General features: G+C 48.5%; 1 protein-coding gene across 1 annotated transcript in view; it reads right to left on the bottom strand.

Annotated features, from left to right (window-relative positions):
• LOC146866832 (disintegrin and metalloproteinase domain-containing protein 9-like) overlaps window positions 1-9,990 on the bottom strand; it is a 762,935-nt gene extending 752,945 nt beyond the window's left edge. Inside the window, exon 1 of the mRNA XM_085601842.1 lies at window positions 9,836-9,990. Within this exon, the coding sequence (XP_085457968.1) occupies window positions 9,836-9,899 (64 nt within the window). The 5' untranslated portion in view covers window positions 9,900-9,990. The remainder of the gene's footprint in view (window positions 1-9,835) is intronic.
• Between the last annotated feature and the right edge of the window lie 16,753 nt (window positions 9,991-26,743).

Consider the following 26,743-nt stretch of genomic DNA (forward strand, 5'->3'; position numbering starts at 1 on the left):
CCGGCGGTCTCAGTGGACACCGCGACACGCACTCTGCGCGTCCGAGACTCGCCTCTTCTCTGGAGCACACGATGACCAGTTGCTCTTCATCAACGCCTCGGCTTGCACCACGACACGCACCCTGCATGTCCGAGTCTCACCTCTACTCCCGGTGCACATGATGACCAGGCACTCTTCACCAATGCCTCGGCTTGCACCACGACATGCACTCTGCGCGTCCGAGTCTCACCTCTTCTCCCGGCGCACACAACGACCAGGCGCTCTTCACCAACGCCTTGGCTTGCACCACGACACGCACTCTACGCGTCTGAGTCTCATTTCTTCTCCAGGTGCACACAACGACCAGGCGCTCTTCACCAAGCCTTGGCTTGCACCACGACATGCACCCTGCGTGCCCGAGACTCAGTTTACTCCTGTTTGCCCACGATCTCAAGGCACAACTTCCAAGGGTCTCAAGCTGCAAAAGCACGCGTACACTGCGTTGCTTGGGACTTCTCCGGAAACTTTTATGTGCCCGTGTTTCCAAACAGGGAGCCAGCTCACCTCGGGCCTTTGGGGTTCAGGACACAGCACAAAGCACAGTCCTGTTCAAGAAGGGGGGACACCACCCACTGCAATGTTCCTTCAGTCTCTTCCTTAGTAAAAGCTACAAACTGCAGGCCAGCCTCAGATCACGAAGCAAGGGTCAGTCCTATCCAGCAGTCTCTTCAGCAACTTCTTCCTTGGCAGAGGTTCTTCTTGAGCACGAAAGAGGTCAAAGTCTTTGCAGACTCGACCTGTCCATTTTGCCATTCAAAACTACTAACGAACACAACACCCAGCCTCCCCCATTCTGTCCTATGGGCAGATGGCTTTTCACCAGTGAAAAACGGAATGGAGTGTTTTTCACTGTCAGGACATAACACACACCTCAGTATATGTCCTGCCTTTTACCTACACTGCACCCTGCCCAGGGGTTACCCCGAACCTACCACAGGGGTGCTTCCTGTGTATGCTAAAGGGAAAGTAAGGCCTGACAAGTGGTTGTACTTGTCAGGACAACAAGCTAACTAAGCACGCAGGGCCTACACTGAAGGCCTGAGTTCCATTCTCTGCGCACCTTTGCATTACTAGCCCTTGCACACACAGTGCCCATCACTAGGGACGTTTACTAGTAAGGCAAACATACCAATCATGGCCAACCAATTACCATTGTACTTTGCATAAGGAACCCTTGTACTTTGACACTGATCAGCAGTGGCAAAGTACTCATAGCATCTAAATTGGCAACTCTATGTCAGGAAAATGGTCTAGGGGGAGAACAAAAAGTTTAGCGAACTTTAGCCAAAAAGGCCAAGTCCTACAAACTGCATACTCCTTGTCGAAATACTTCATCCTAAAAGGAGCAGGTATACTGGACCTACAAGCACTCCTGGTCCCTCTTTTTGGTTACAAAAAATATATGGCAATAACCTATTGGATTTACCTGGTATGTTACAGAATAAAGAGATTAGGGGGTTAACCACTAGGCCGATATTACATCAAAACGTAGAGAAGATAAACAAAAAATCTGAACTGTTAAACCATGTATGGATCACGCAGAGAAAAATGTATGTGCACTTGTTATATTTAACTTGTAAAATCTTTGCTGCCATCACACTTTGCACATTATCTCCATACACAGCTGATGCATCTTTTTAAGCCAAGCCACATACGTAAGTTGGGTGGAAGACCGCATCTCATCAATTCTTCAGAAAAGTACAGAAAAGTAACGAGAGAGAGATGGACTTTGAGTAAGTCTTCTTTAGCAAATTGCTTTCACGTGTTTTTAAGATGTGATGTTGATTGAATGGGTTGTCCATGAAGGCCATGGCAATTTGTGGATGGTTACACATTAGGTTTTAGTGTTGGGGCAATAAGTAGTCCTTTTCCTAGACTTATAAGGTGACATGACATATCTTGTAATTGAGGGCGAGAGGTTGTTATTTGATTTTAACAGATAATTTATGGCTTCTTATTTAGAAAGTGATGCCTTGGCTCATCACGAACAAAAAGTGCTGGTCACTAATCTTCTTTTCATGTTCATTTGTTTTCCTTTGCTGTCCTGCTAACATGTTGCTGGAATGGAACATGTGGTGGACCTAAGATTTCTTAATTATGCAACCACATTGAGGGCTCTTTTTCAAAAGTATATTCCATGCACTATTTTGGCATATATGTCTTTTAAGTTGAAAACTTACAAGGCAAACTACATGTTCTGATTCCTTTTCATAACACTTTTCTTTGAGGGCACATCATAACTTTACTAATGCATCTTTTTCAGAGGAGGGGACCTACCTTCCAGGTTTACAATTCTTGTATCTTAAGATGTTGCTTTATCATGGGATTTTCTTTGCACAACAAGCTTAATGTTCTCCAACTAACACCGCACATTTCCCCTATTGGCTTTACAAATAAACAGTAAAGGAAGCTGCCACATACTGGAGCAAAGGCACTCCCCGATTCCCCACTAAGAGTGTTCCTATTGTCAGGTGGCCACATGCTTTCAATTTGCAATCCCAGGAAGGAAATGTTAATACTGATCTCGAGGTTAAAAGAATTAACAGTTTGACCATGCTTTATTTTGGCAGTGCATCTTTTAGTGCACAGTCAACGCGCCAATAAACAAGCAGTGGCAAAGCTGCTCGGTATGGGCTTAACATGCTAATGCATGCAGGGTTAGCACATTCGAGCTAAACAATAACGAGGGACCCAGCTGATGCGGAAACAGGGCTGTAAGTGGGCCCGGTCTTGCCGGTGCTGAGCACCGGCAGTTCTAAAAAGCATGTGTCGAACCGGGTCTCTATCAGGCTCTCTATTTTTACCATCACCCTCGGGGTGAAAAAAAAATCTTAACTCTGCAGCAGTACCACCCTTCACAACCTTTGAGATAACTTCAAAGAGAGTCGCCTAGCTTGTTGTAGGTAATCTTTCGTATTGTATTATATATCTGGACTCAATCACAGAAGAAGCAAAATGCCAGTCAGGCGGCGCACTATGCCAAGCACATATTTTTACCTTACGCGTTATAAGCCACTCACCGTTGAGACCCACCCCTCCCCCCACACACACTTTTTTTTTATCCCACTTAAAGACCTGTGCGGAAAGAAAGTGCGATAAATGTAAAACTGTCACCATGCAGTTTAATACTAGTGCTTGAGTGGAGGTGTAAAGAATACATTCAGACAGCCCATGGAATAGGCGAGAAATTGTTTCTACACTAGTCTGAGCCAAGACATGAATGACAAAGTAGTCTTAAGCTAATGACTGAAAAAGGCTGGTCGAAGAGAGCCAATGGTTGAAAGGGACAAACTCAAATCCCACACCAAGCAAGCAATTGGTCTCAGCTGTGTTGTCAAACCCCACACTTAAAACACACCCCCCCACACATGCCACATTATCGCTCGCTCTCCATCATAGCTCCTTGAAGGTTATATGGGCACGCTGCGGGGCAGCCCGCACCTCTCCTTTCAACGCTGCTGCTGAGATGGGACGCAGGGCTCAGCAGGGGTGGAGAGCTGACCGAAGTCTGCAGAGGGGAGCGCCCTGCCACCTGGCCAGGCCCTCGCGGTTGTCCCCCAGAAGGGCCGTTTCTACCATTAGGCAAGACTAGGCGGCTTTCTAGGGCGGCAAAAAACATGAGTTTGGGAATATCTAATGCATTAATTCTTCTAGCCTGGATGACCGGGGGAGAGGGTGATAGTAATAAAAGGGAGGGGGCGCCATTTTTCAATTCTCGCCTAGGGCGGCAAAATACGTAGAAACGGCCCTGTCCCCCAGAGCATGTACGGGTGGTTACAATCTTTACACCCTGCATAATGTTGTAAGAGACTAATCAGGGCGTTGTGTAGCTCACTGCTATCTTTGAGTAGGAAAAGCGGGGAATCGCAGCAGCAGATCTCGCAGGAGTGGCTACAGACCTCTATCTGAATGATGCCGAGCAAGAACAGACCAACTACTGGAGCTCACTGCCAGAGAAGGCCCCCATGCGCGCGCAAACACACACACAATAAATCCTCACTAAACGAGAAGCATCTGTCTGTACACAGAGCCCCACGGACAAGGCTACTCGACATCCATCAGTCTCAATACCACAAGAAACTGCACACCACCAACCCTCACAGAAAGGGAACACTGTGCGGGGGTATAAAAGAACCTCACTACAAGAACAACCCTTCCGCCTCACTGAGAACAGCCACAAAGAGCAATGAACTGTATGAAAAAATGTGCATTTAAAAGTGAGACACTGACAGCACTGAAAACAGAAAAGGGGCACTGAGAAAAGGCGCGTCTGCCAGCAGGGCCTGCCTGGACCACTGTGCATAGAGTAGAGCATCACTGTTACAAAACACTGTACCCAAAGCAGGGCCTCGCTGTCAGTAGACACTTCAGAGCAGACAGTGCATCACTGGCAGGAAGAACACGCATCAGAGTCTCACAGACAGAACACCATGCATGCACCCCAGCTGCAGAGAAAAAACCGAAGTACAGCAGAGCCTCCCTTTTGTAAATCACTACACAGAGCAGAGCATCACTTCCAGGAACACCCTACACGCACCAGTCTCACCGACTGAACACCATGCATGCGCCCCAGCTGCAGAGAAAACACCGAAGTACAGCAGAGCCTCCCTGTTGTAAAACACTACACAGAGCAGAGCATCACTTACAGGAACACCCTACACGCACCAGTCTCACCGACTGAACACCATGCATGTGCCCCAGCTGCAGAGAAAACACCGAAGTACAGAAGAGCATCCCTTTTTTAAAACACTACACAGAGCAGAGCATCGCTAACAGGAACACCCTACACGCACCAGTCTCACCGACTGAACACCATGCATGCGCCCCAGCCGCAGAGGAAACACCGAAGTACAGCAGAGCCTCCCTGTTGTAAAACACTACACAGAGCAGAGCATCACTTACAGGAACACCCTATACGCACCAGTCTCACCGACTGAACACCATGCATGCGCCCCAGCCGCAGACAAAACACCGAAGTACAGCAGTGCCTCCCTGTTGTAAAACACTACACAGAGCAGAGCATCACTTTCAGGAACACCCTACACGCACCAGTCTCACCGACTGAACACCATGCATGCGCCCCAGCCGCAGAGAAAACACCGAAGTACAGCAGAGCCTCCCTGTTGTAAAACACTACACAGAGCAGAGCATCACTTACAGGAACACCCTACACGCACCAGTCTCACCGACTGAACACCATGCATGCGCCCCAGCCGCAGAGAAAACACCGAAGTACAGCAGAGCCTCCCTGTTGTGAAACACTACACAGAGCAGAGCATCACACCCTACACGCACCAGTCTCACCGACTGAACACCATGCATGCGCCCCAGCTGCAGAGAAAACACCGAAGTACAGCAGAGCCTCCCTGTTGTAAAACACTACACAGAGCAGAGCATCACTTACAGGAACACCCTACACGCACCAGTCTCACCGACTGAACACCATGCATGCGCCCCAGCTGCAGAGAAAACACCGAAGTACAGCAGAGCCTCCCTGTTGTAAAACACTACACAGAACAGAGCATCACTTACAGGAACACCCTACACGCACCAGTCTCACCGACTGAATACCATGCATGCGCCCTAGCCGCAGAGAAAACACCGAAGTACAGCAGAGCCTCCCTGTTGTAAAACACTACACAGAGCAGAGCATCACTTTCAGGAACACCCTACACGCACCAGTCTCACCGACTGAACACCATGCATGCGTCCCAGCCGCAGAGAAAACACCGAAGTACAGCAGAGTCTCCCTGTTGTAAAACACTACGCAGAGCATCACTTACAGGAACACCCTACACGCACCAGTCTCACCGACTGAACACCATGCATGCGCCCCAGCTGCAGAGAAAACACCGAAGTACAGCAGAGCCTCCCTGTTGTAAACCACTACACAGAGCAGAGCATCACTTACAGGAACACCCTATACGCACCAGTCTCACCGACTGAACACCATGCATGCGCCCCAGCCGCAGAGAAAACACCGAAGTACAGCAGAGCCTCCCTGTTGTAAACCACTACACAGAGCAGAGCATCACTTACAGGAACACCCTACACGCACTAGTCTCACCGACTGAACACCATGCATGCGCCCCAGCTGCAGAGAAAACACCGAAGTACAGCAGAGCCTCCCTTTTGTAAAACACTACACAGAGCAGAGCATCACTAACAGGAACACCCTACACGCACCAGTCTCACCGACTGAACACCATGCATGCGCCCCAGCCGCAGACAAAACACTGAAGTACAGCAGAGCCTCCCTGTTGTAAAACACTACACAGAGCAGAGCATCACTTTCAGGAAACCCCTACACGCACCAGTCTCACCGACTGAACACCATGCATGCGCCCCAGCCGCAGAGAAAACACCGAAGTACAGCAGAGCCTCCCTGTTGTAAAACACTACACAGAGCAGAGCATCACTTACAGGAACACCCTACACGCACCAGTCTCACCGACTGAACACCATGCATGCGCCCCAGCCGCAGAGAAAACACCGGAGTACAGCAGAGCCTCCCTGTTGTGAAACACTACACAGAGCAGAGCATCACACCCTACACGCACCAGTCTCACCGACTGAACACCATGCATGCGCCCCAGCTGCAGAGGAAACACTGAAGTACAGCAGAGCATCCCTGTTGTAAAACACTACACAGAGCAGAGCATCACTTTCAGGAACACCCTACACGCACCAGTCTCACCGACTAAACACCATGCATGGGCCCCAGCCGCAGAGGAAACACTGAAGTACAGCAGAGCATCCCTGTTGTAAAACACTACACAGAGCAGAGCATCACTAACACGAACACCCTAAATGCACCAGTCTCACCGACTGAACACCATGCATGCGCCCCAGCTGCAGAGAAAACACCGAAGTACAGCAGAGCCTCCCTGTTGTAAAACACTACACAGAGCAGAGCATCACTTACAGGAACACCCTACACGCACCAGTCTCACCGACTGAACACCATGCATGCGCCCTAGCCGCAGAGAAAACACCGAAGTACAGCAGAGCCTCCCTGTTGTAAAACACTACACAGAGCAGAACATCACTTACAGGAACACCCTACACGCACCAGTCTCACCGACTGAACACCATGCATGCATCCCAGCCGCAGAGAAAACACCGAAGTACAGCAGAGCCTCCCTGTTGTAAAACACTACACAGAGCAGAGCATCACTTACAGGAACACCCTACACCCACCAGTCTCACCGACTGAACACCATGCATGCGCCCCAGCCGCAGAGAAAACACCGAAGTACAGCAGAGCCTCCCTGTTGTAAAACACTACACAGAGCAGAGCCTCACTTACAGGAACACCCTACACACACCAGTCTCACCGACTGAACACCATGCATGCACCCCAGCCGCAGAGAAAACCCCGAAGTACAGCAGAGCCTCCCTGTTGTGAAACACTACACAGAGCAGAGCATCACACCCTACACGCACCAGTCTCACCGACTGAACACCATGCATGCGCCCCAGCTGCAGAGAAAACACCGAAGTACAGCAGAGCCTCCCTGTTGTAAAACACTACACAGAGCAGAGCATCACTTACAGGAACACCCTACACGCACCAGTCTCACCGACTGAACACCATGCATGCGCCCCAGCCGCAGAGGAAAAACCGAAGTACAGCAGAGCCTCCCTGTTGTAAAACACTACACAGAGCAGAGCATCACTTACAGGAACACCCTACACGCACCAGTCTCACCGACTGAACACCATGCATGCGCCCCAGCTGCAGAGAAAACACCGAAGTACAGCAGAGCCTCCCTGTTGTAAAACACTACACAGAGCAGAGCATCACTTACAGGAACACCCTACACGCACCAGTCTCACCGACTGAATACCATGCATGCGCCCCAGCCGCAGAGAAAACACCGAAGTACAGCAGAGCCTCCCTGTTGTGAAACACTACACAGAGCAGAGCATCACTTACAGGAACACCCTACACCAGGGCTCGAGTCGGGGTACCACGCGGGTGGACGGCGTCCCCCCACTTATCTTACAGGGAGCTCGATAACTGGAGCAAATGGAGCCACACATTCACTCTTTGGCCTCTCTGGGGCGAGATCGAAGCTCATTCAGAATGCTGCTCTCGCGCTCTGTAGCAATCCCATCTAAGGGGTGAGCGAGGGGAGGCAATAAGTCTGATGGTGCAAGCCACCTTTCGTGACGTCACTTCCTGTCGTGCCGTCAGCGTCCCCCCACTTCTTTTTTTAGGACTTGTGCCCTGCCCTACACACACACCAGTCTCACCGACTGAACACCATGCATGCGCCCCAGCCGCAGTGAAAACACCGAAGTACAGCAGAGCCTCCCTGTTGTAAAACACTACACAGAGCAGAGCATCACTAACAGGAACACCCTACACGCACCAGTCTCACCGACTGAACACCATGCATGCGCCCCAGCCGCAGAGGAAACACCGAAGTACAGCAGAGTCTCCCTTTTGTAAAACACTACACAGAGCAGAGCATCACTAACAGGAACACCCTACACGCACCAGTCTCACCGACTGAACACCATGCATGCGCCCCAGCCGCAGAGGAAACACCGAAGTACAGCAGAGCCTCCCTGTTGTAAAACACTACACAGAGCAGAGCATCACTAACAGGAACACCCTACACGCACCAGTCTCACCGACTGAACACCATGCAATGATGCAAGCGCCCCAGCCGCAGACAAAACACCGAAGTACAGCAGAGCCTCACTGAGGCCAACGGACATGCAGCAGAACGTCACGTTAGACAACACCCTGCACGCAGCAGCCCCTCGCCGAGAGAGCCATCTCTCTTCACGGTAGTGAACGCGGCTGTATTCATGGCACTGTAACTGGGGTTGTCTCTCAATGAAGCCTCCCAGATGAAGCTCTTTTCAGAAGGTGAACCTGTTTGTGATCGCTGATAGTCTCAACAGGGGGAAGAATACCAGACTCCCGGAAGAGCTTTAGATGAACACCCAAAACTTGAGCGAATTGGTAGAAAATAACGTATTTTCGGCTAACACATTGTCACTTGTAGCCCTCCCTTTCATGGCAGTACCCACCGCTCATGAAACTTTGCGCCACCACTGAACCCTGCTTTATTCTGCAGCTGCTAAGGCTCGGAGGCCCCGTCCCAAGCTGCAGCCTCTAGCGAGGAGGCAGCAGGGAGTAAAGCCGGAGACCACGAGGGCAGGTGCATTAAGGACATTTACTGACAGTGCTTGGTGGCCAACAAATGGCAGGTTTATGACTGACTGGATTATCCACCCAAAGACAAGTCTGCCTACCTAAAGAGACTTACCAAACTATAGATAAGGTGACGTACCAAACCGTAGATAAGTGCTCCCTCGTAAAGCAACTTGCGTAAACGAGCCCTAGACAGGTCTGCTCACAGACGGCGACTTACCCAGCAGCAGACGAGCCTGTGTTAGTTAATATGATCACTCGCCTAAGGATAGGCAAGTGTGTGCCCATAAAACCACCTATGCAGCCACAGATGCGTCTGCCCTCCCGAGGCAAACTGCTCAACGTGATAAAGGTCGGCCTATTTGAAGCAACCAATGGTATGTCAGGTCATACACTAAAGATGGGGCATTACCCAGCCACTTAACAAATATGCCCCCACAAGGCCACATATGCAACAAAAACAAGTCAGCACCAACAAGGTGAGACACTGAATAATAAGCACGTCTGCTCCCGCTATGAGACACATCGACAATCGACAAGGAGGCATGCCCAGCAATAAAGTCTGCTCCCTACAAGGTGACATTACTCAGCAATACGCAAGGGTGCCCACATAAGGCTACTCACCACACCACAGACAAGTCTGCCCACACAGGGCAATGAGTCCCAGCACCAGGAGGGGGTCGGCCATCACTGAGGGGCTCTCTGCCGCCCCTGGGCTGCTGCTCTCACTGGTGAGGCGCACCCGAGCCGGAGAAGGAAGAATCCGTCCGAGCAGGATGCCTGAGCCGTACCTGGGGACGGGGCGAGCAGGCACGCACTCTGCGCTCGTCGCACAATCACGAGGAATGAATACCTCGTAGGTCAAACCTGTCCCGCAGGTAGTGGGATTCGGAGGTGTGTGCGGCATCAGGACAGTGACTCAGGCCCAGGCGCGTGCACCTGGCCACGACTGCCTGGAGCCCAGAGGCAGCGCAGTGAAAGAGAAAATGAATGTTCACATTTTGGCTGCAGGGGGTCTACGTTTGGGTATTATCAGCATACATTAGTGGGCGTATCACATGGCTGTGGATGTTATATGCCACTAAAGCTTGTCTGCCCAGAAATCAGGAATGCTGCCCGACTGACTTCTGAACATCGGTCATAGCTTTGAATGGGCCGTCGGTAGGAGTGTGCTGCTAGGCAGTCTCCCACCAGTGTTCGGCTGCAAAGGCCTGTGTGCTGAGTATAAACACTGCTGCTACCCCCAGCTGCCACATAGTTGCGGCTGAGCGGGCAGTACCTGCTCTCACTTAGAAATAAGGTGCATTTTGGGTGCCCCCTAACATCACACACGAGATATGATATTGACAAAATGTGAGTCCAGCTGCGCCATTGCTTATTAGATAATGAAGCCTCTACAATTTCTGCCCAGGTGTAATGGGCAGCTGAGAAAGCCACCGTGTTGGACTTGGGCCTTCTGGCAAGTTCACCCCTAGAACTTTTTGCATTATCCTAGCCTTTTTGCTGTGTTGTACTAGTGGTTTTAGGCCTCTAGGCGCTTTCACACTGTGTCCCAGTGGAAAGCGCGTGCGCTCTGTGTATGGTTGAGTGAGACTGACCTGCCCTCCCATAGGAATGCATGGGGGATCTGAGTGACCATGTTAGTTCCTGATGCGTGGGGAGTGCAGGGCCGAGTTTGGTATGTGCGAACTCGTGTGATGAAATGCTGCGCGATGATGTGTGTGGCGTCAATGTACCTAGTGTGGAAGTGCCACTTCTGGAAGTTGGCATTTCTGTGTGCAGTGTGAGATGAGTGCCTTGTCTGGCGATTGGCTGGCTGAGGTCATGTGATGGGCTAGGGAATCCCCAGGAGTCAGGATGGGTCTGCTCCAGTGGTGGGTGGAGAGAGCTGCATGTTGATGAGTGGGAGGAGTACACCTGGGACCTGAATAGGGCTGGGCTTTCCCCACACAATGCTGGCTCCGCCCCCTGTGGTGCGACTGATGACCCTGGCCTGCTCTGTGAATAGGGAGAGGGGCTGAGCAAAACAAAGTGCTCAGGAACCAGTTGCATCTGGTTCGCCCCTTCCCTGCACCTTTGGAGACAAAGGAACCTGTGTATAAAAAGGGTCTGTGACCCCATGTAAAATGTTCTTGTGCTTAACTTGAAACAACCAGGGGCGTGCTGATGCTGGGGCCCAGGGGAAGGCCTGCCTCCCTGGGCCCTGCCCAGCCCCTGGATGCCTGATGGACTTTGTGGGACCTTTTGTTTCTGTTTCCTGGATCTATCAAGGACTTTGTACTGGTCCTGAACATAGTGCCTGGAGAGCGCTTTATTCTAATTCCCCCAGAGAGAGGAGCTGGGGCTGTGCAGCGTCGCGCTGCCGAGAGAGGGAGAGGGAATCCCCAGACTAGGGATTCCCCCATGATGCCGGCCTTCCGGGAGCCCACCCCGCTTATTTGGTTGCTTTTGGTGCGCAGGTGCCCACCCTGCGTTTTCGTTTTTGTTTCATGAGTAATGCGGGTGCCCACCCCGCTCATGGGAGTCCAATGTGGGTGTGCACCCCGCTTCTACATTTATCTTCCCCCTCGATGGAGCCTACCACTCGTTGTGGCCGAATGAAATCGCCGCCGCTGCCCAGCCGCGGCCACCCGGAAGTCAGGCAAGTCTGCCTGTGACGTGGGCGGGGCCAGCGGCTGGGGCGGAAGCGGCGAGAGAGTTGCGGGCCCCGGAAGAGAAGTCTTCAGAGGAGCTGCGAGGGCTCCGTCTTGTGAGTCCCGGTCCCGAGATGGGGGACCGGGTGAAGCGTGGTGGAGTGTGGCTGCGTCCTCCACGGAGGGCGGGAGCCTACCCCGCCTCCGCGAGCCGATCGGTAAAGTCCCGGGTCCCAGGTGAAGGCGGCAGCGCGGGGAGTAGAGTCCTACCTTCGCCCCAGGCGGTGAGTAACGAGGGCTGGGGGGGAAGGGGGGGACCGAGGCACCAGTGCCGGTGCCTCCTGCCTGAGCGGCCCCACATGGCAGAGGGCCGCTCCATCGGGGGCATTCCTGACTGTAAGAGCCCTGTGTGGCTCCAGCGCTTTGGGGGGCATGTTGTTTAATGCCAGTGCTTCTATCTTGAGCGGCCCCACCAGCCAGAGGGCCGCTCCAACGAGGGCTATGTCCGTTTCAGAGCCTCCGCCACTCCAACGAGGGGCACATTTATTTTCGAGAGGGCCCAGGGGGGCCCATGCTTTTCCCCACGATGGCCATAATTGTTTTAGACGGGCCGAGAGGGGCCCAGGCTTGCTCAAGTGTTCTTAGAGCCTGGTGTGGCTCCAACGAGGGCGCAGATTGATTTCAGGAGCCCGTGCGCTCCATGGGGGACATGGTTGTTTTCTGAGCCAGATGGCTCCAACGTGAGGCCCAGTGATTTCCTCATCCTTGGCCTTCCACAGCCGCGCAGCACTTAGTGCCAGCTGCAGCATTTAGGCCCTGTTCTTGTCCCCAGCTGCCCAGCAAGTAGTGGGCAGCTGCTACATTTAGGTTCTGTCGCAACCTGGACCCTAATATGATTGAAGTACTATTGGGATTTAATGCTTATGGTGTTAGGAAATGTACTGTGTGTAGTATGTTTTGCGCACCCTGTGTTTATGCTTATGGTGTTAGGGAATGTACCGTATGTAGTATGTTTTGCGCACCCTGCGTTAATGCTTATGGTGTTAGGAAATGTACTGTGTGTAGTATGTTGTGCGCACCCTGTGTTAATACTTATGGTGTTAGGAAATGTACTGTGTGTAGCATGTTTTGCGCACCCGGAGTTTTATACCTCTAGGTAGGATTTATGCCTAGGAGGTTGTTTTACCTGTTTAGGTTTCTGTTAGGGAGATTATACTTCCCTGTGTGATAGATGCCCCTAGTGTAATTATACTTAGGAGGTAAGGTCTAATGCGTAAGACTTATGAGAAATTGCGTAATGTGTTTATGCCCCCGTGATGGATACAGGATAGGTTTTATACCTGATTCTCTTGTGATAATGCTGAAGTCATTATTGCGCCAGTAGTTACTGGTTGTGCTCTACAGCGATAATTTGTGTTACAGTTAGTATAGGTTCTACATGTACAATTGGGGATTTGTGCTGATTCTGACAGTGGTCCACGTGGCCCTGTCCCGTGTAAATAGTCCCTTGTAAAATTCTGCCCAGTGCCAGTTGGCACAGTGTAAATTATGTGATTATCATCTAATGTGTTTATTATAATACAAAGGCTATTTTTATATATAACCTTGTGTGGAGTTTCCTTTGTGGTGGGCCTAGGGTGTTGTTGCTGGGTGCGCGCGCAAACGCTTTACACATTGCCTCCGGGATAAGCCTGACTGCTCGTGCCAAGCTACCAAGGGGGTGAGCAGGGGTTATCTTTGGCGTGTAACTTCCTTGCCCTGACTAGAGTGGTGGTTTCTGCCTGGCTTTGACGCAAGCCCTAGCCAACCAGAAATCCCATTTCTAACATTGGTGATCAGCGGTGGGATTAGGACTTGCGTTTGCGCAGTACCAGAGCGACAGCTGGCTGCACTACAAAACTCTGCATTTAAATAGTCACATGGAAAGGGATTATTGTTCTAAATTGTTTTAAGTGTCATTTCTGTGGAAATGTGTTTCTGGATTCACCAGTAAAGGTGGGATCCAGTGGTGGCAGCAGATGTGTGTCCAGTGCAGGTATCCCCATTCCCAGTGTAATGGTACCTGTGTCACGTGGTGGTCAGGTTGAGAAATCAGGGGCGGTAGAAACTGTCTTACCAGTCTTGGGAGGGGTGGGGATGAATGTGTAATGCGCTGGATGAATGTGAATGTCCCATTCCCAGTTCCTGGAGTAATGGTACCTGTGTCACGGGGTGGTCAGGTTGAGAAATCAGGTGCGGTAGAAACTGTCTTACCAGTCTGGGGGGTGTGTGTGTGGATGAATGGTGTGAGTTCTCTGAAATAAGGAGCTTGCTGAATACTTTGGTGTGAGTTCTCTGAAATAAGGAGCTTGCTGAATACTTTGGTGTAAGTTCTCTGAAATAAGGAGCTTGCTGGTTGATTGGGTGTGAGTTCTCTGGGATAGGGAGCTTGCATTGGGGAGTGATTCCAAAAGGAGTGGTTGAGGTGTCTTCCAGCCCAGCGTGGTGGAAGAGGTTCAGAGTGGCCCAGCTAGGTCTCGGTGTAGGGGCTCACGTCCTGACTCTGCTGAGAAGGAGTGGGTGGGACTGCGTGTCTCCAGGTGCCCGAAACCCAGTCTCAGGGCCTGGATGGTTCCGTTAGGGAACATCAGGTCGGGGGCCTAGGCTGTACCAATAGGTCATTTGAGGAGGATCTTCCCGTGTTCTAGGATCGGAAAAGGCATTTGGGGTGATCACTTTAGGAAACAAGAAGAAGCTTTTATTGGGTAGAGGAACCAGATGAAACTTAGGAGAGGCTATCCCTGAAACTGGGGGAAGTGGCCTGCAGTGGTTGCCTGACTGTCCAAGAAAGGAGTAAGGAACTGTGTGTGTACTTAATTTTCAACTTGTGTAGGATCTCCCAGTTTTTAGAGGACGTGGAGTTGTCGTAAATTGGATGCGATTAAATTAGCGTTAGCAGAATCCATCTGGTATTTATAGGCTATCTTGTACATTTTGTGGAATCCATTTTGTATTTCTGGCAGCCATTTTGTTTGCCATGTGCTCACCATGTGCTTTGTCCTCCCTTAGTGTTGACTGCTCTTGTAATCTGCCTAGAAACAAACTATATTTAGTATCTTCTACCTTTGCACATGCCCAGTTGAGTTTGCAGCTGCTAGTAGTCTGTAACTGTCAGTATATGTTTACCAGTGTTAGCAAATTGTTAACTCCTCCCACTTGTCGACTGTGCAGTTTCTATATGACCGTATATGTGCATAACTCCTCTCAAGTATACTTGTACCGTCTTCTTTTAGCCCCTGCGTGGGTATAAAAGGACCATGGCCCTTCTGTTCAGTGTGCTACCTTCATTCAGCACCACAGGGTGCTGGGTGAATGTGGTTCCACCTCATGAGGTTTATTAAACTCTGTATTTTCTATTCCAGTTTCTGTGCCAACTTCTTTCTAATAGTCTGAGGACTCTGTGCAGAGAAGGGAGAACCCCTTGCATTGGTAGGCCTAGCTGAGGCCTATTTTCTACAATTGGCGCCTCAACTCGGGGCTCAACGAGAACTCGGATGCCTGAAGGATTGGTCGCGACGAAGGATTGGAATCTCGCTCTGGACGTGATCACTGCCCGATAAGACCCGAGTCTTGGCATCCACGGCGGCTTTTCCTTTCTTTCTGATCTGACCATCCAGGTGGCGCCGGTCCTCGACTGAGATCTCTTCTGTTGATTCGCCGTGCTGTGACCATTTGGTCGATTTTAGAACTTGGCAGGATGAATCTGGACACCAAGTGATTGGTAAGTGTCCTTCTGCGGCGCTTGCTGTTGGTTTTGATGCCTGGGATTGGTAAGGTAGTTTAGTAACGCTTACTGTGGCTTTGAGTATGGTATATTTTGTGTTGGCCAACTTGGTTTGTTTTGACATATGTGACTTGCAATTCACATAGGCAGGTAATGAGGAGAATTTTCTCTAACTGAATTGATTTGAACGGCACATCGTACTAAAGGTACCTTAAGTGCTACTTTGATTATAATATTGCATATTCTGCACTATTTTTGGCATGCCTGTCTTTAGCACACTTCTGTGTTGCTTTTGTAATGGTACCAATTTGAGACTTGATGAAGCACAACCGCCCCCCCCCCCCCGGAGGGGACGCCTAATAGGGATATATATATTAAGTATGGTCTTTCTTCTATATTGTACAGCGCATTATGGAATAAATACACTTGTAAGGATCCTGAGTTGCTTTGGCCTATGTATGGGTCATTTGATTTTCGGAAAATTGAGTATGTGGAACAATGTATGTTTAAGCAAAAGACTAGGCAAGAGATGTTTGATTGTGTACGAATGTGGGAGAAAAAGTACGTGAATGAATGAATGTGTTGCTTTCTTGGATGTACCATTTCTTTTGTATATAATTAGCAGGCTCCCCTAGAGGGGATACTTAACTAGGTTTAGGTATATAAAAGTATTTCTTCTTTGGTGACTAGTACCCCGAGGAACTAAAAATGTACATAAAAGGATCCTGGTCTGTGCACTTAGTAACATTCATAAGTGATGAGATGCAGAGCGTTTTTTTTCTGGTGTTCTGACAGCCAAATCTAGTGAATATGACTTGCAACTAGTATTTACAAATGGTTTGGTTTAAGTACAGTCTGTGGGCTGTCTTTTGTTTCTGTCTTAAGCGTTGATCTGTGGGTTAAATGTGTGTTTAAATGTTGTGGTGTGGTAAATTGTGTTTTGGATGTTGCTAGCACTGGAAAAAGCGTGTGATTGAATGACTGTGAATATGTGAAAGAATTCTGAGAAGTGAAATTGTTAAGGAGTAAATTTAATTTGGTCTCATCACCATCAATGAGTCGCAAAAGGAAATTGAGAGGGGTGTAGCTAGAGAAAGAGCAGCCCCTGTGATTTGATGACACCCTTAATGTACAAAAGTATTAATGAAGAGTAGTTAGGGACCGGTTAAAAGTTTAGCTTGAGAAAATTGTGGGTATTTCGAATTTTCAAATTGTTCCTATGCAGCTTTGTGTTCTTGGTGGTTCAGTGAGCCAATGTGCTGGGTCCACAGGGTTGTAGGTTCTAATTTAAGCTGAACCTGCTAATCTGAGAATTGAAAATAAACTTATGACCCTTGAAAAGAAATTGTATATCAAAAGAAATTTTTCCATAGGGCAAATTATTGCAGTTTAGATAAAATTAGGAAGGCTTTTTGTCTTTGACAGCTTCAGGGCTGTGCGAGGCAGATTTTGACCTTGCAGCCTGTAAGGTGGGGGCTAGAAATAGGAGCGAGTAAACCAGGAGGTGAAATCACTGCTTAGAAAGCTTCTCTGACATGAAAATGTGTAATGCTTGCAGCAGGAGAGCCTTGGAGAGAGGTGGGGGCCAGGAGTACTCGCTGTGGCCCGGTTCTGTGCTGAGGGGCTATTTTTAGCTTCTCTGATAAGACAGGGCAGCTGAGGAACGAAACTCAAGGAGCCTTCCTTGTCCCTATTTTGTGCAAGACCAGTTAGAATTTCCATAGAAAACTGTTTTAATTTTTTTTAAAACTGTTGCATTAATCCTAGACAAAAAGTAAAATGATGCTCTTGCTTGAAATTTTAAGGGCTATATGCCTATATAAAAACGATTTTCCAATTTAGAAATAATTTTCTCAGTGAAAATTGTGGCCCATAGCTAACATGGAATATCAGATAAGTAATTTTACTTTTAGAAAGTTAAAATTTAGATGACCTGTGTGTCAGAAGCGACACAGTCAGTTCAGCTGACAGCTGGTGATCATAAAGATGACCTACTGTCAGATGGGGGTAAGTAAGGCAAGAAAATCAGTTATTGATTTTAAGCCTGACAAATTAAGCCGGCCAGAATATTCGACTCTGAGCTGTAGGTTCAGTAATTGCGCATCACTGCTCATTTATATATGCTATTGTAATTTGTCTATGCTTTCTGTGCTTGGTATACTGATTGGATATTATGGAACCATTATGATTTGTAGCCCCTGCAAAAAGGTGACCTGAATTTTTCTAAAATATCGCACTAGCTAAATCCTGTTCTGTTTCTTTGGAAGTGTATAAGTATGCCTTTGATCCCTTAAAGGAAATCAGGTTTCCTTTTTCATATTCTTTATATGGGGATAAAAGGCCTAAAAAAAAAAAAGAAAAAAACCCCGAAATTGTGTGTTTTACAATAGATTACATTCAGATACAAAATGTCACAGCATTTATCCTTTTGTATAGGGTATTCAAAGGCATTCACATTATACAGAACGACAGAGTTGTGTTGGCTTGAAAGGTTGACTTGAAAGGCGTGTGAATTCGACGCCTTTACCTGTCAGGCAGCTGTGTCAACACGAATTCTTCTATTTCAGACTCCGGCCACAGAAAACAGCTGAAATTACTACCCTTTAAAAAACTCGGAGTAAACATCCTGCATTTCAGACTGCTGTTTTAAAGGTTAGAAATGTAGTTTCATTATCTTCGATAAACAGAGGACAGATTGACAGTAGGGATTTCTTTTGTTAATGCCTTTTTAAATAAGGATAAGAGTGGTTTTTGATGTTACCTAATAAAAGTGGCGCAGACTTACAATGATTATATTAAAAATGTCATTTAACATAGGTGCATTAAATTCGTTTTTTTACTATTCATAATGCCTAAATCATGATGCTGTTACCTCCTAGCATCCAAATTGAATTTAAGCTGTGCTATACAGCAATAGGGGGTCAATTACATGTGAAAATGTCACTTTATCCAGGCGTACAAAACTTATTTTTATAAGGGTATACATTATATATTTCTGATGGCGCATCTCTGGGATATGTAGAGGACATTCTGGGGATGACTATTATGCAAAAACATTGTAGGATATTCATTTTTAAGTGCCCTACACATCAAAGTCGAAATTGAGTAACATTCATTATTTAAATGAGATTTCTCCAGTCAGAGCAGCTTTTAAACTGCCTTATCCTCCAGTAAATGCACATATGTAAGCATAGACTTAATAGCTGACATCTATACTGCTCAAGCACTCAGCACACTGCTTCCAAATATCACTATGTACAAAAACTGGCAGAAGTTATTAAGCTTACCTCTGAATTGCTGGTAGACACGATTGGAGTGGGTTTTGCTGTTTCGCCTTCGGTCTCTAGGGTCACTTTGACTTGGGAGCACCGCATGACAACCTTGCATACAAGATGGAACAGCTGCATAGGTTAAAGGCCGAACTCCTACATTTAGAAGCCTGGCAGGGCTCAGCGCAATATGTGTTTTGACATTTCGACATTTGAAAGACGAAATGGCAGGGCAGGGAAAGAAAGAGGTTTTTGCTTACCTTTTTTTTTGGCAAAAGCAAGTTTTTGTGCACTCAATGACCATAGTATAATGGTACATGTGACCTCTCTTTAAAAGACAATGGCTCTGCCATATATATAGTACAAATGCTTTTAGGGCTGAATTCAGGAAGCAATGGGATTTAGTTTGAATTCATGCGGCCTCATGTTGCACTACTACATTTGTTAAGGGAATATGTTCTTTAGCTAGCTCACTGTGCTATTTTAGCTCCTCAGAGTTTGTTTATGCCCAGTTGCTATACATTGGGGTTGATAGTGTTGACAGAATGAAACCTATTATAGGTTTCCTACTGTCAAAAATGGGGGAGGAGGCTAGCTCCTCTACAAATTAATGGTAGGCAAATTTATGTGTTGTCTGTGAAATAGCCATGAGACATTTAATTGGCTATTCAGTAATACTGTTTTAAACATTATTAGCATTAATAAAATGAATAAATATATTTTGCTATGTTACTACCCATCCTCTCTGATGGAATTATGAGAGGATGAGTAGTCTAGATTGCTGCTTCCTTATTTGATCTTTAAGGGGAACTAGCTGTGGGTAGTTTTTGTTTGAAAATTCTCAGGTGACAACACCACTATTGTTAGTTATTCTCATGCTACATACAGTTTTGCAAGGGCATTGCTAGTTTTTATTAGCTAGTCTGTGTAAATAAACTGACAGTCCTTACTAGAACTAATGTTGCATAGTTTGGATTGTGAAAAAGTAGAATGCAGGGAAGAGGTCTATGCGATCCTTAGCAAACATTTTTGAGGAAAATATTGTTTTATAAGAGTCTGTTAGTCACAAGATGTTCCACTGGAGAACGTGTAACCATTATGTTGAAGTTTTTAGTTCTTTATGTAATAGGAATCTTTGTTAAATTAGCAGTGTTAGATTTTCCTATTGCTCCTATAACATGAGAGCATGGTCCTGAGTATACAATGTAGGTGCTTTTATTAAGAAAAATCATTTTAGAAGTGTCTGCAGTCCTGTACAAATAATGCAAAGTTTATGAGTAAAAGTGTAAAGCATTTCCTTTATTTTGAGGGTCTTTAGAAATGAACACAGACTTCCTTGACTGCTTGGGCTTGGGTGACGTATTACTCTTGTCAGTTCACTAAAGAGTTCTTTTTATACTTGCCAATAGGTTCAGGCTGTTGTTTTATTTACTCTCACATATATGAAAGTGGTTCTAGTGTGCCTTGTTAATATATGGTGCGTCCCTAGACTAGGAAGTATTCTGAGACTATCCTCTCTGTTGATAGATTATTTCTGTGCCTTGTCTAAAGACCTTTTGTTCTGTCCACCAATAGATATTTGCTGCTTTACAACCATTGCCAGAGGGGCGCGGACATCAGATCCAGCTTAAGGAGTCAACACCAGTCCAGCTTGAAGTCAAAGTGAAGGTAACCAGCATAGGCACTGCTGGCAACCAGGACCTCAGTGAAGGTAGAAGGCCGGAAGCACTGGGATGAGTGTACCCCTGCTACTATCTGGGGCGAAAGACGGGGTCACAAATCAGAAAGGAGAAATCGTGGATCAAGCTTTTGATGCCCAGCCGAGAGTCACAGACCGACTAGGAAGGCGAGAAAGTTTTTGCTTGAGGTAACCCCCTTTGAAACAAGGGTTGCTTCAGAGATCCTAGCATCAGGCCTCTGAATCCTGGTCCTAAAGTGGCTGTAAAGTTTTCACCTTTGTTGGCCAAGAGATATGGCCCCAACGAAAGAGCAGTGTGCCAGCAGAGCAATACAGGAGTTAGGGAAGGACTTGAGTTCAGGGTACAGGTGCTGTGTCTCTGGTGCCTGTTAGATTGAAATGAAGAAAACTGGTGCACTGCCTGAGACACTGGACAGGATCGCTGAGCGCATTTGCCCTGGTGGGTGATTGCCCTATCCTGAAAGAAGAAACTTTTCCCTTGAAACTAGGCCATGATTTCTGAGTTGCGAGTTGTGCAGCTCCACCGTGGGAACAACAAGAGCCTGCCTGTGAGGCTCAAACGGACACAGGGAGAAGACTCCCCTCTGGTTAGTTGTACAGCGGCTTTAATTTCCCAAGGACTTCTTTTCCTTTTTTTTGGTTGGGAATGTACCCCATTGATCGTCCCATTTTTGAGGAGGAGCAACCCTTTGCAGCTCTTCGTCCTAATTCTCATGGTCCTGTGTAGTCCTCCTGGTCCTCTGGATCCAGGATCATTTTTGTAAATAATATGTCGGACTGCTTTAATGTTTGTATTGGGTATAATGATAGATACTCTAGCCCTCATAAAGGAAACACTGGAAAAGTCTAGCGAAAATGTTTTTGAAGTTGAAATTGATGGTAACTGAAATGCATAGGAGCCTTGAAAATGTTTTTACTGGATGGTTTTAGGATTTGCTTAGGACTAGAAAGCTAATAATTCTGTTTCTGATAATAGTAATTACTCTCTCCTGATATCTGTATGACCCAATTCTCTGTTCCCTTTTGTACTTCTGTTTATACCTTATACATACCCGCTTAACAATATTTAGAATGAGAAATGCCCACCTAGCAATGAATTAGGATATTTATGGGCAAAAAAAAAATAATTAAAAATTAATTTGCATATTTTTCATTTTTCCTACTGGATTATGGGAGATGTCTTCAGCTAACACTAAAAGGGTCGTCTGTCGTAAATTGGATGCGATTAAATTAGCGTTAGCAGAATCCATCTGGTATTTATAGGCTATCTTGTACATTTTGTGGAATCCATTTTGTATTTCTGGCAGCCATTTTGTTTGCCATGTGCTCACCATGTGCTTTGTCCTCCCTTAGTGTTGACTGCTCTTGTAATCTGCCTAGAAACAAACTATATTTAGTATCTACTACCTTTGCACATGCCCAGTTGAGTTTGCAGCTGCTAGTAGTCTGTAACTGTCGGGATATGTTTACCAGTGTTAGCAAATTGTTAACTCCTCCCACTTGTCGACTGTGCAGTTTCTATATGACCGTATATGTGCATAACTCCTCTCAAGTATACTTGTACCGTCTTCTTTTAGCCCCTGCGTGGGTATAAAAGGACCATGGCCCTTCTGTTCAGTGTGCTACCTTCATTCAGCACCACAGGGTGCTGGGTGAATGTAGTTCCACCTCATGAGGTTTATTAAACTCTGTATTTTCTATTGCAGTTTCTGTGCCAACTTCTTTCTAATAGTCTGAGGACTCTGTGCAGAGAAGGGCGAACCCCTTGCATTGGTAGGCCTAGCTGAGGCCTATTTTCTACAGAGTGTCTGTAATCAGAGCTCCAGCAGTCCTAGTGTCTGGCGGTACCGCTCCAGTTGGGAGGGTGCGGAAGTCCAGAGGGAGGGGTGAGAGGGGGAGGGATTTCCCAGTGGGAACCAGTAGGTCAGGGACCAGCCGGGAGGGCTGAGTTGCCACTGAGTGACCGTGGTATCGCCACTTCTGTCCTGGGGGGTCTGCACGCCCTGTCGGATGGACAGGATGTAGTGAGATCAGCGCCAGGCAGACTGTCATACGACCCATTAGTTATGTGTCACCCTCGTTAAGTCCTGGTTCGCCAGGCATCTGACCAAAGGGTACGTCCCTCGGTTGAGGAGCCTGTAGTCGGTGTTTCCGGATCTGGACGTAAGGGCAGCTGTAGTCCTGAGGGCAGGTGGGGCTCATCGTACGTGAAGAGACCCTGCTCTATGCTGGAAGGGGGTGCAGAGGGAGGGAGTCCTCGCCTCTGACCCCGTGGATCCCAGGTGGTAGACCAGTTGGTGGAGAAAGGTCCTGAACTGGTGGGAGAGTTGTGTTCTGGTGGGTGCTTCCCTGGGAGGGTGCGGAACCCCAGAAGTAGAGGTAGGGTGGGGCATTCTTGCCCGTGACCTCTGGTCAACCTGAGGGTGCGGACCCTAGTTTGAAGGATCAGTGGTAGTTTGGAACTACACTGAGAGGGAGAGTGGAAAATTGCTTGTATGCCAGGGGTTACTACCCCCCACTCTGGGTTTGGCAAGGACCAGTGGTATCTGGGTGGCCTAGGGCCTGGTCCTGGCCGTGGACAACTAGGTAGTACCAGTGGGGTAGCCTAGTTGGGCCTGAGTTTTTTTTCGGTTGTTTTTTTCAGATGAAACCACGTTGATTCAGAATGGCGTAGAACCGGAGGGTGTCCCTGCAGTGCGGTCCTGCGTCCGTGTTCTATCGCCCCAAGCAGGGAAGACCATCACGGTGGTGGCGTTTTGGCTGGAAGGGGGTTGTGTTGGACTTGGCCCTTCTGACAAGTTCACCCCTAGAACTTTTTGCATTATCCTAGCCTTTTTCCTGTGTAGTACTAGTGGTTTTAGGCCTCTAGGTGCTTTCACACTGTGTCCCAGTGGAAAGCGCGTGCGCTCTGTGTATGGTTGAGTGAGACTGACCTGCCCTCCCATAGGAATGCATGGGGGATCTGAGTGACCATGTTAGTTCCTGATGCGTGGGGAGTGCAGGGCCGAGTTTGGTGTGTGCGAACTCGTGTGATGAAATGCTGCGCGATGATGTGTGTGGCGTCAATGTACCTAGTGTGGAAGTGCCACTTCTGGAAGTTGGCATTTCTGTGTGCAGTGTGAGATGAGTGCCTTGTCTGGCGATTGGCTGGCTGAGGTCATGTGATGGGCTAGGGAATCCCCAGGAGTCAGGATGGGTCTGCCCCAGTGGTGGGTGGAGAGAGCTGCATGTTGATGAGTGGGAGGAGTACACCTGGGACCTGAATAGGGCTGGGCTTTCCCCACACAATGCTGCTCCACCCCCTGTGGTGCGACTGATGACCCTGGCCTGCTTTGTGAATACGGAGAGGGGTTGAGCAAAACAAAGTGCTCAGGAACCAGTTGCATCTGGTTCGCCCCTTCCCTGCACCTTTGGAGACATAGGAACCTGTGTATTAAAAGGGGCTGTGACCCCAGGTAAAATGTTCTTGTGCTTAACTTGAAACAACCAGGGGCGTGCTGATGCTGGGGCCCAGGGGAAGGCCTGCCTCCCTGGGCCCTGCCCAGCCCCTGGATGCCTGATGGACTTTGTGGGACCTTTTGTTTCTGTTTCCTGGATCTATCAAGGACTTTGTGCTGGTCCTGAACATAGCGCCTGGAGAGCGCTTTATTCTAATTGCCCCAGAGAGAGAAGCTGGGGCTGTGCAGCGTCGCGCTGCTGAGAGAGGGAGAGGGAATACCCAGAAAAGGGATTCCCCCATGATGCCGGCCTTGCGGGAGCCCACCCCGCTTATTTGGTTGCTTTTGGTGCGCAGGTGCCCACCCTGCGTCTTTGTTTTTGTTTCATGAGTAATGCGGGTGCCCACCCCGCTCATGGGATTCCAATGCGGGTGCCCACCCCGCTTCTACATTTATCTTCCCCCTCGAGGGAGCCTACCCCTTGTTGTGGCCGGAGAAATCGCCGTCGCTGCCAAGCCGCGGCCGCCCGGAAGTCAGGCAAGTCTGCCTGTGACGTGGGCGGGGCCAGCGGCTGGGGCAGAAGCGGCGCGAGAGTTGCGGGCCCCGGAAGAGAAGTCTTCAGAGGAGCTGCGAGGGCTCCGTCTTGTGAGTCCGGGTCCCGAGATGGGGGACCGGATGAAGCGTGGTGGAGTGTGGCTGCGTCCTCGACAGAGGGCGGGAGCCTACCCCGCCTCCGCGAGCCGATCGGTAAAGTCCCGGGTCCCAGGAGGGGGCCCGGGTGAAGGCGGCAGTGCGGGGAGTAGAGTCCTACCTTCACCCCAGCCGGTGAGTAACGAGGGCTGGGGGGGAAGGGGGGGACCGAGGCACCAATGCCGGTGCCTCCTGCCTGAGCGGCCCCACATGGCAGAGGGCCGCTCCATCGGGGGCATTCCTGACTGTAAGAGCCCCGTGTGGCTCCAGCGCTTTGGGGGGCATGTTGTTTAATGCCAGTGCTTCTATCTTGAGCGGCCCCGCCTGCCAGAGGGCCGCTCCAACGAGGGCTATGTCCGTTTCAGAGCCTCCGCCACTCCAACGAGGGGCACATTTATTTTCGAGAGGGCCCAGGGGGGCCCATGCTTTTCCCCACGATGGCCATAATTGTTTTAGACGGGCCCAGGCTTGCTCAAGTGTTCTTAGAGCCCGGTGTGGCTCCAACACGGGCGCAGATCCATGGGGGACATGGTTGTTATCTGAGCCAGATGGCTCCAACGTGAGGCCCAGTGATTTCCTCATCCTTGGCCTTCCACAGCCGCGCAGCACTTAGTGCCAGCTGCAGCGTTTAGGCCCTGTTCTTGTCCCCAGCTGCCCAGCAAGTAGTGGGCAGCTGCTACGTTTAGGTTCTGTCGCAACCTGGACCCTAATGTGATTGAAGTACTATTGGGATTTAATGCTTATGGTGGTAGGAAATGTACTGTGTGTAGTATGTTTTGCGCATCCTGTGTTGATGCTTATGGTGTTAGGGAATGTACCGTATGTAGTATGTTTTGCGCACCCTGGGTTAATGCTTATGGTGTTAGGCAATGTACTGTGTGTAGTATGTTGTGCGCACCCTGTGTTAATACTTATGGTGTTAGGAAATGTACTGTGTGTAGCATGTTTTGCGCACCCGGTGTTTTATACCTCTAGGTAGGATTTCTGCCTAGGAGGTTGTTTTACCTGTTTAGGTTTCTGTTAGGGAGATTATACTTCGCTGTGTGATATACGCCCCTAGTGTAATTATACTTAGGAGGTAAGGTCTAATGCGTTAGACTTATGAGAAATTGCGTAATGTGTTTATGCCCCTGTGATGGATACAGGATAGGTTTTATACCGGATTCTCTTGTGATAATGCTGAAGTCATTATTGCGCCAGTTGTGCTCTACAGCGATAATTTGTGTTACAGTTAGTATAGGTTCTACATGTACAATTGGTGATTTGTGCTGATTCTGACAGTGGTCCATGTGGCCCTGTCCCGTGTAAATAGTCCCTTGTAAAATTCTGCCCAGTGCCAGTTGGCACAGTGTAAATTATGTGATTATCATCTAATGTGTTTATTATAATACAAAGGCTATTTTTATATATAACCTTGTGTGGAGTTTCCTTTGTGGTGGGCCTAGGGTGTTGTTGCTGGGTGCGCGCGCAAACGCTTTACACATTGCCTCCGGGATAAGCCTGACTGCTCGTGCCAAGCTACCAAGGGGGTAAGCAGGGGTTATCTTTGGCGTGTGGTTTCTGCCTGGCTTTGGCGCAAGCCCTAGCCAACCAGAAATCTCATTTCTAACACACCGTAAGAGGCATGCTCATATGTGATTCAGGAAACAACCTTTACAACGCAGTCATTACATCGCACTACCTTTACAACGCAGTCATTACATCGCAACATCCTTTACGTCGCATGTCATTATAACGCTGCCATTACAACGCATGTCACTACAACGCAGGCATTACATCGCAAGTCATTACAACGCATACCATTACAACGCATAGCACCCTTACACTATCCAACACTCACCCTACTGTTGCACTCACTGGAGTTAGAATAGTAATTTTTATCCCTACACTATCCAACACTTACCCTACTGTTGCATTCACTGGAGTTAGAATAGTAATTTTTACCCCTACACCATCCAACACTTACCCTACTGTTGCATTCACTGGAGTTACAATAGTAACTTTTACCCCTACACTATCCAACACTTACCCTACTGTTGCA

The sequence above is a fragment of the Triturus cristatus genome, chromosome 1_2, assembly GCF_964204655.1.
Source record: "Triturus cristatus chromosome 1_2, aTriCri1.1, whole genome shotgun sequence".
Lineage (NCBI taxonomy): Eukaryota > Metazoa > Chordata > Amphibia > Caudata > Salamandridae > Triturus > Triturus cristatus.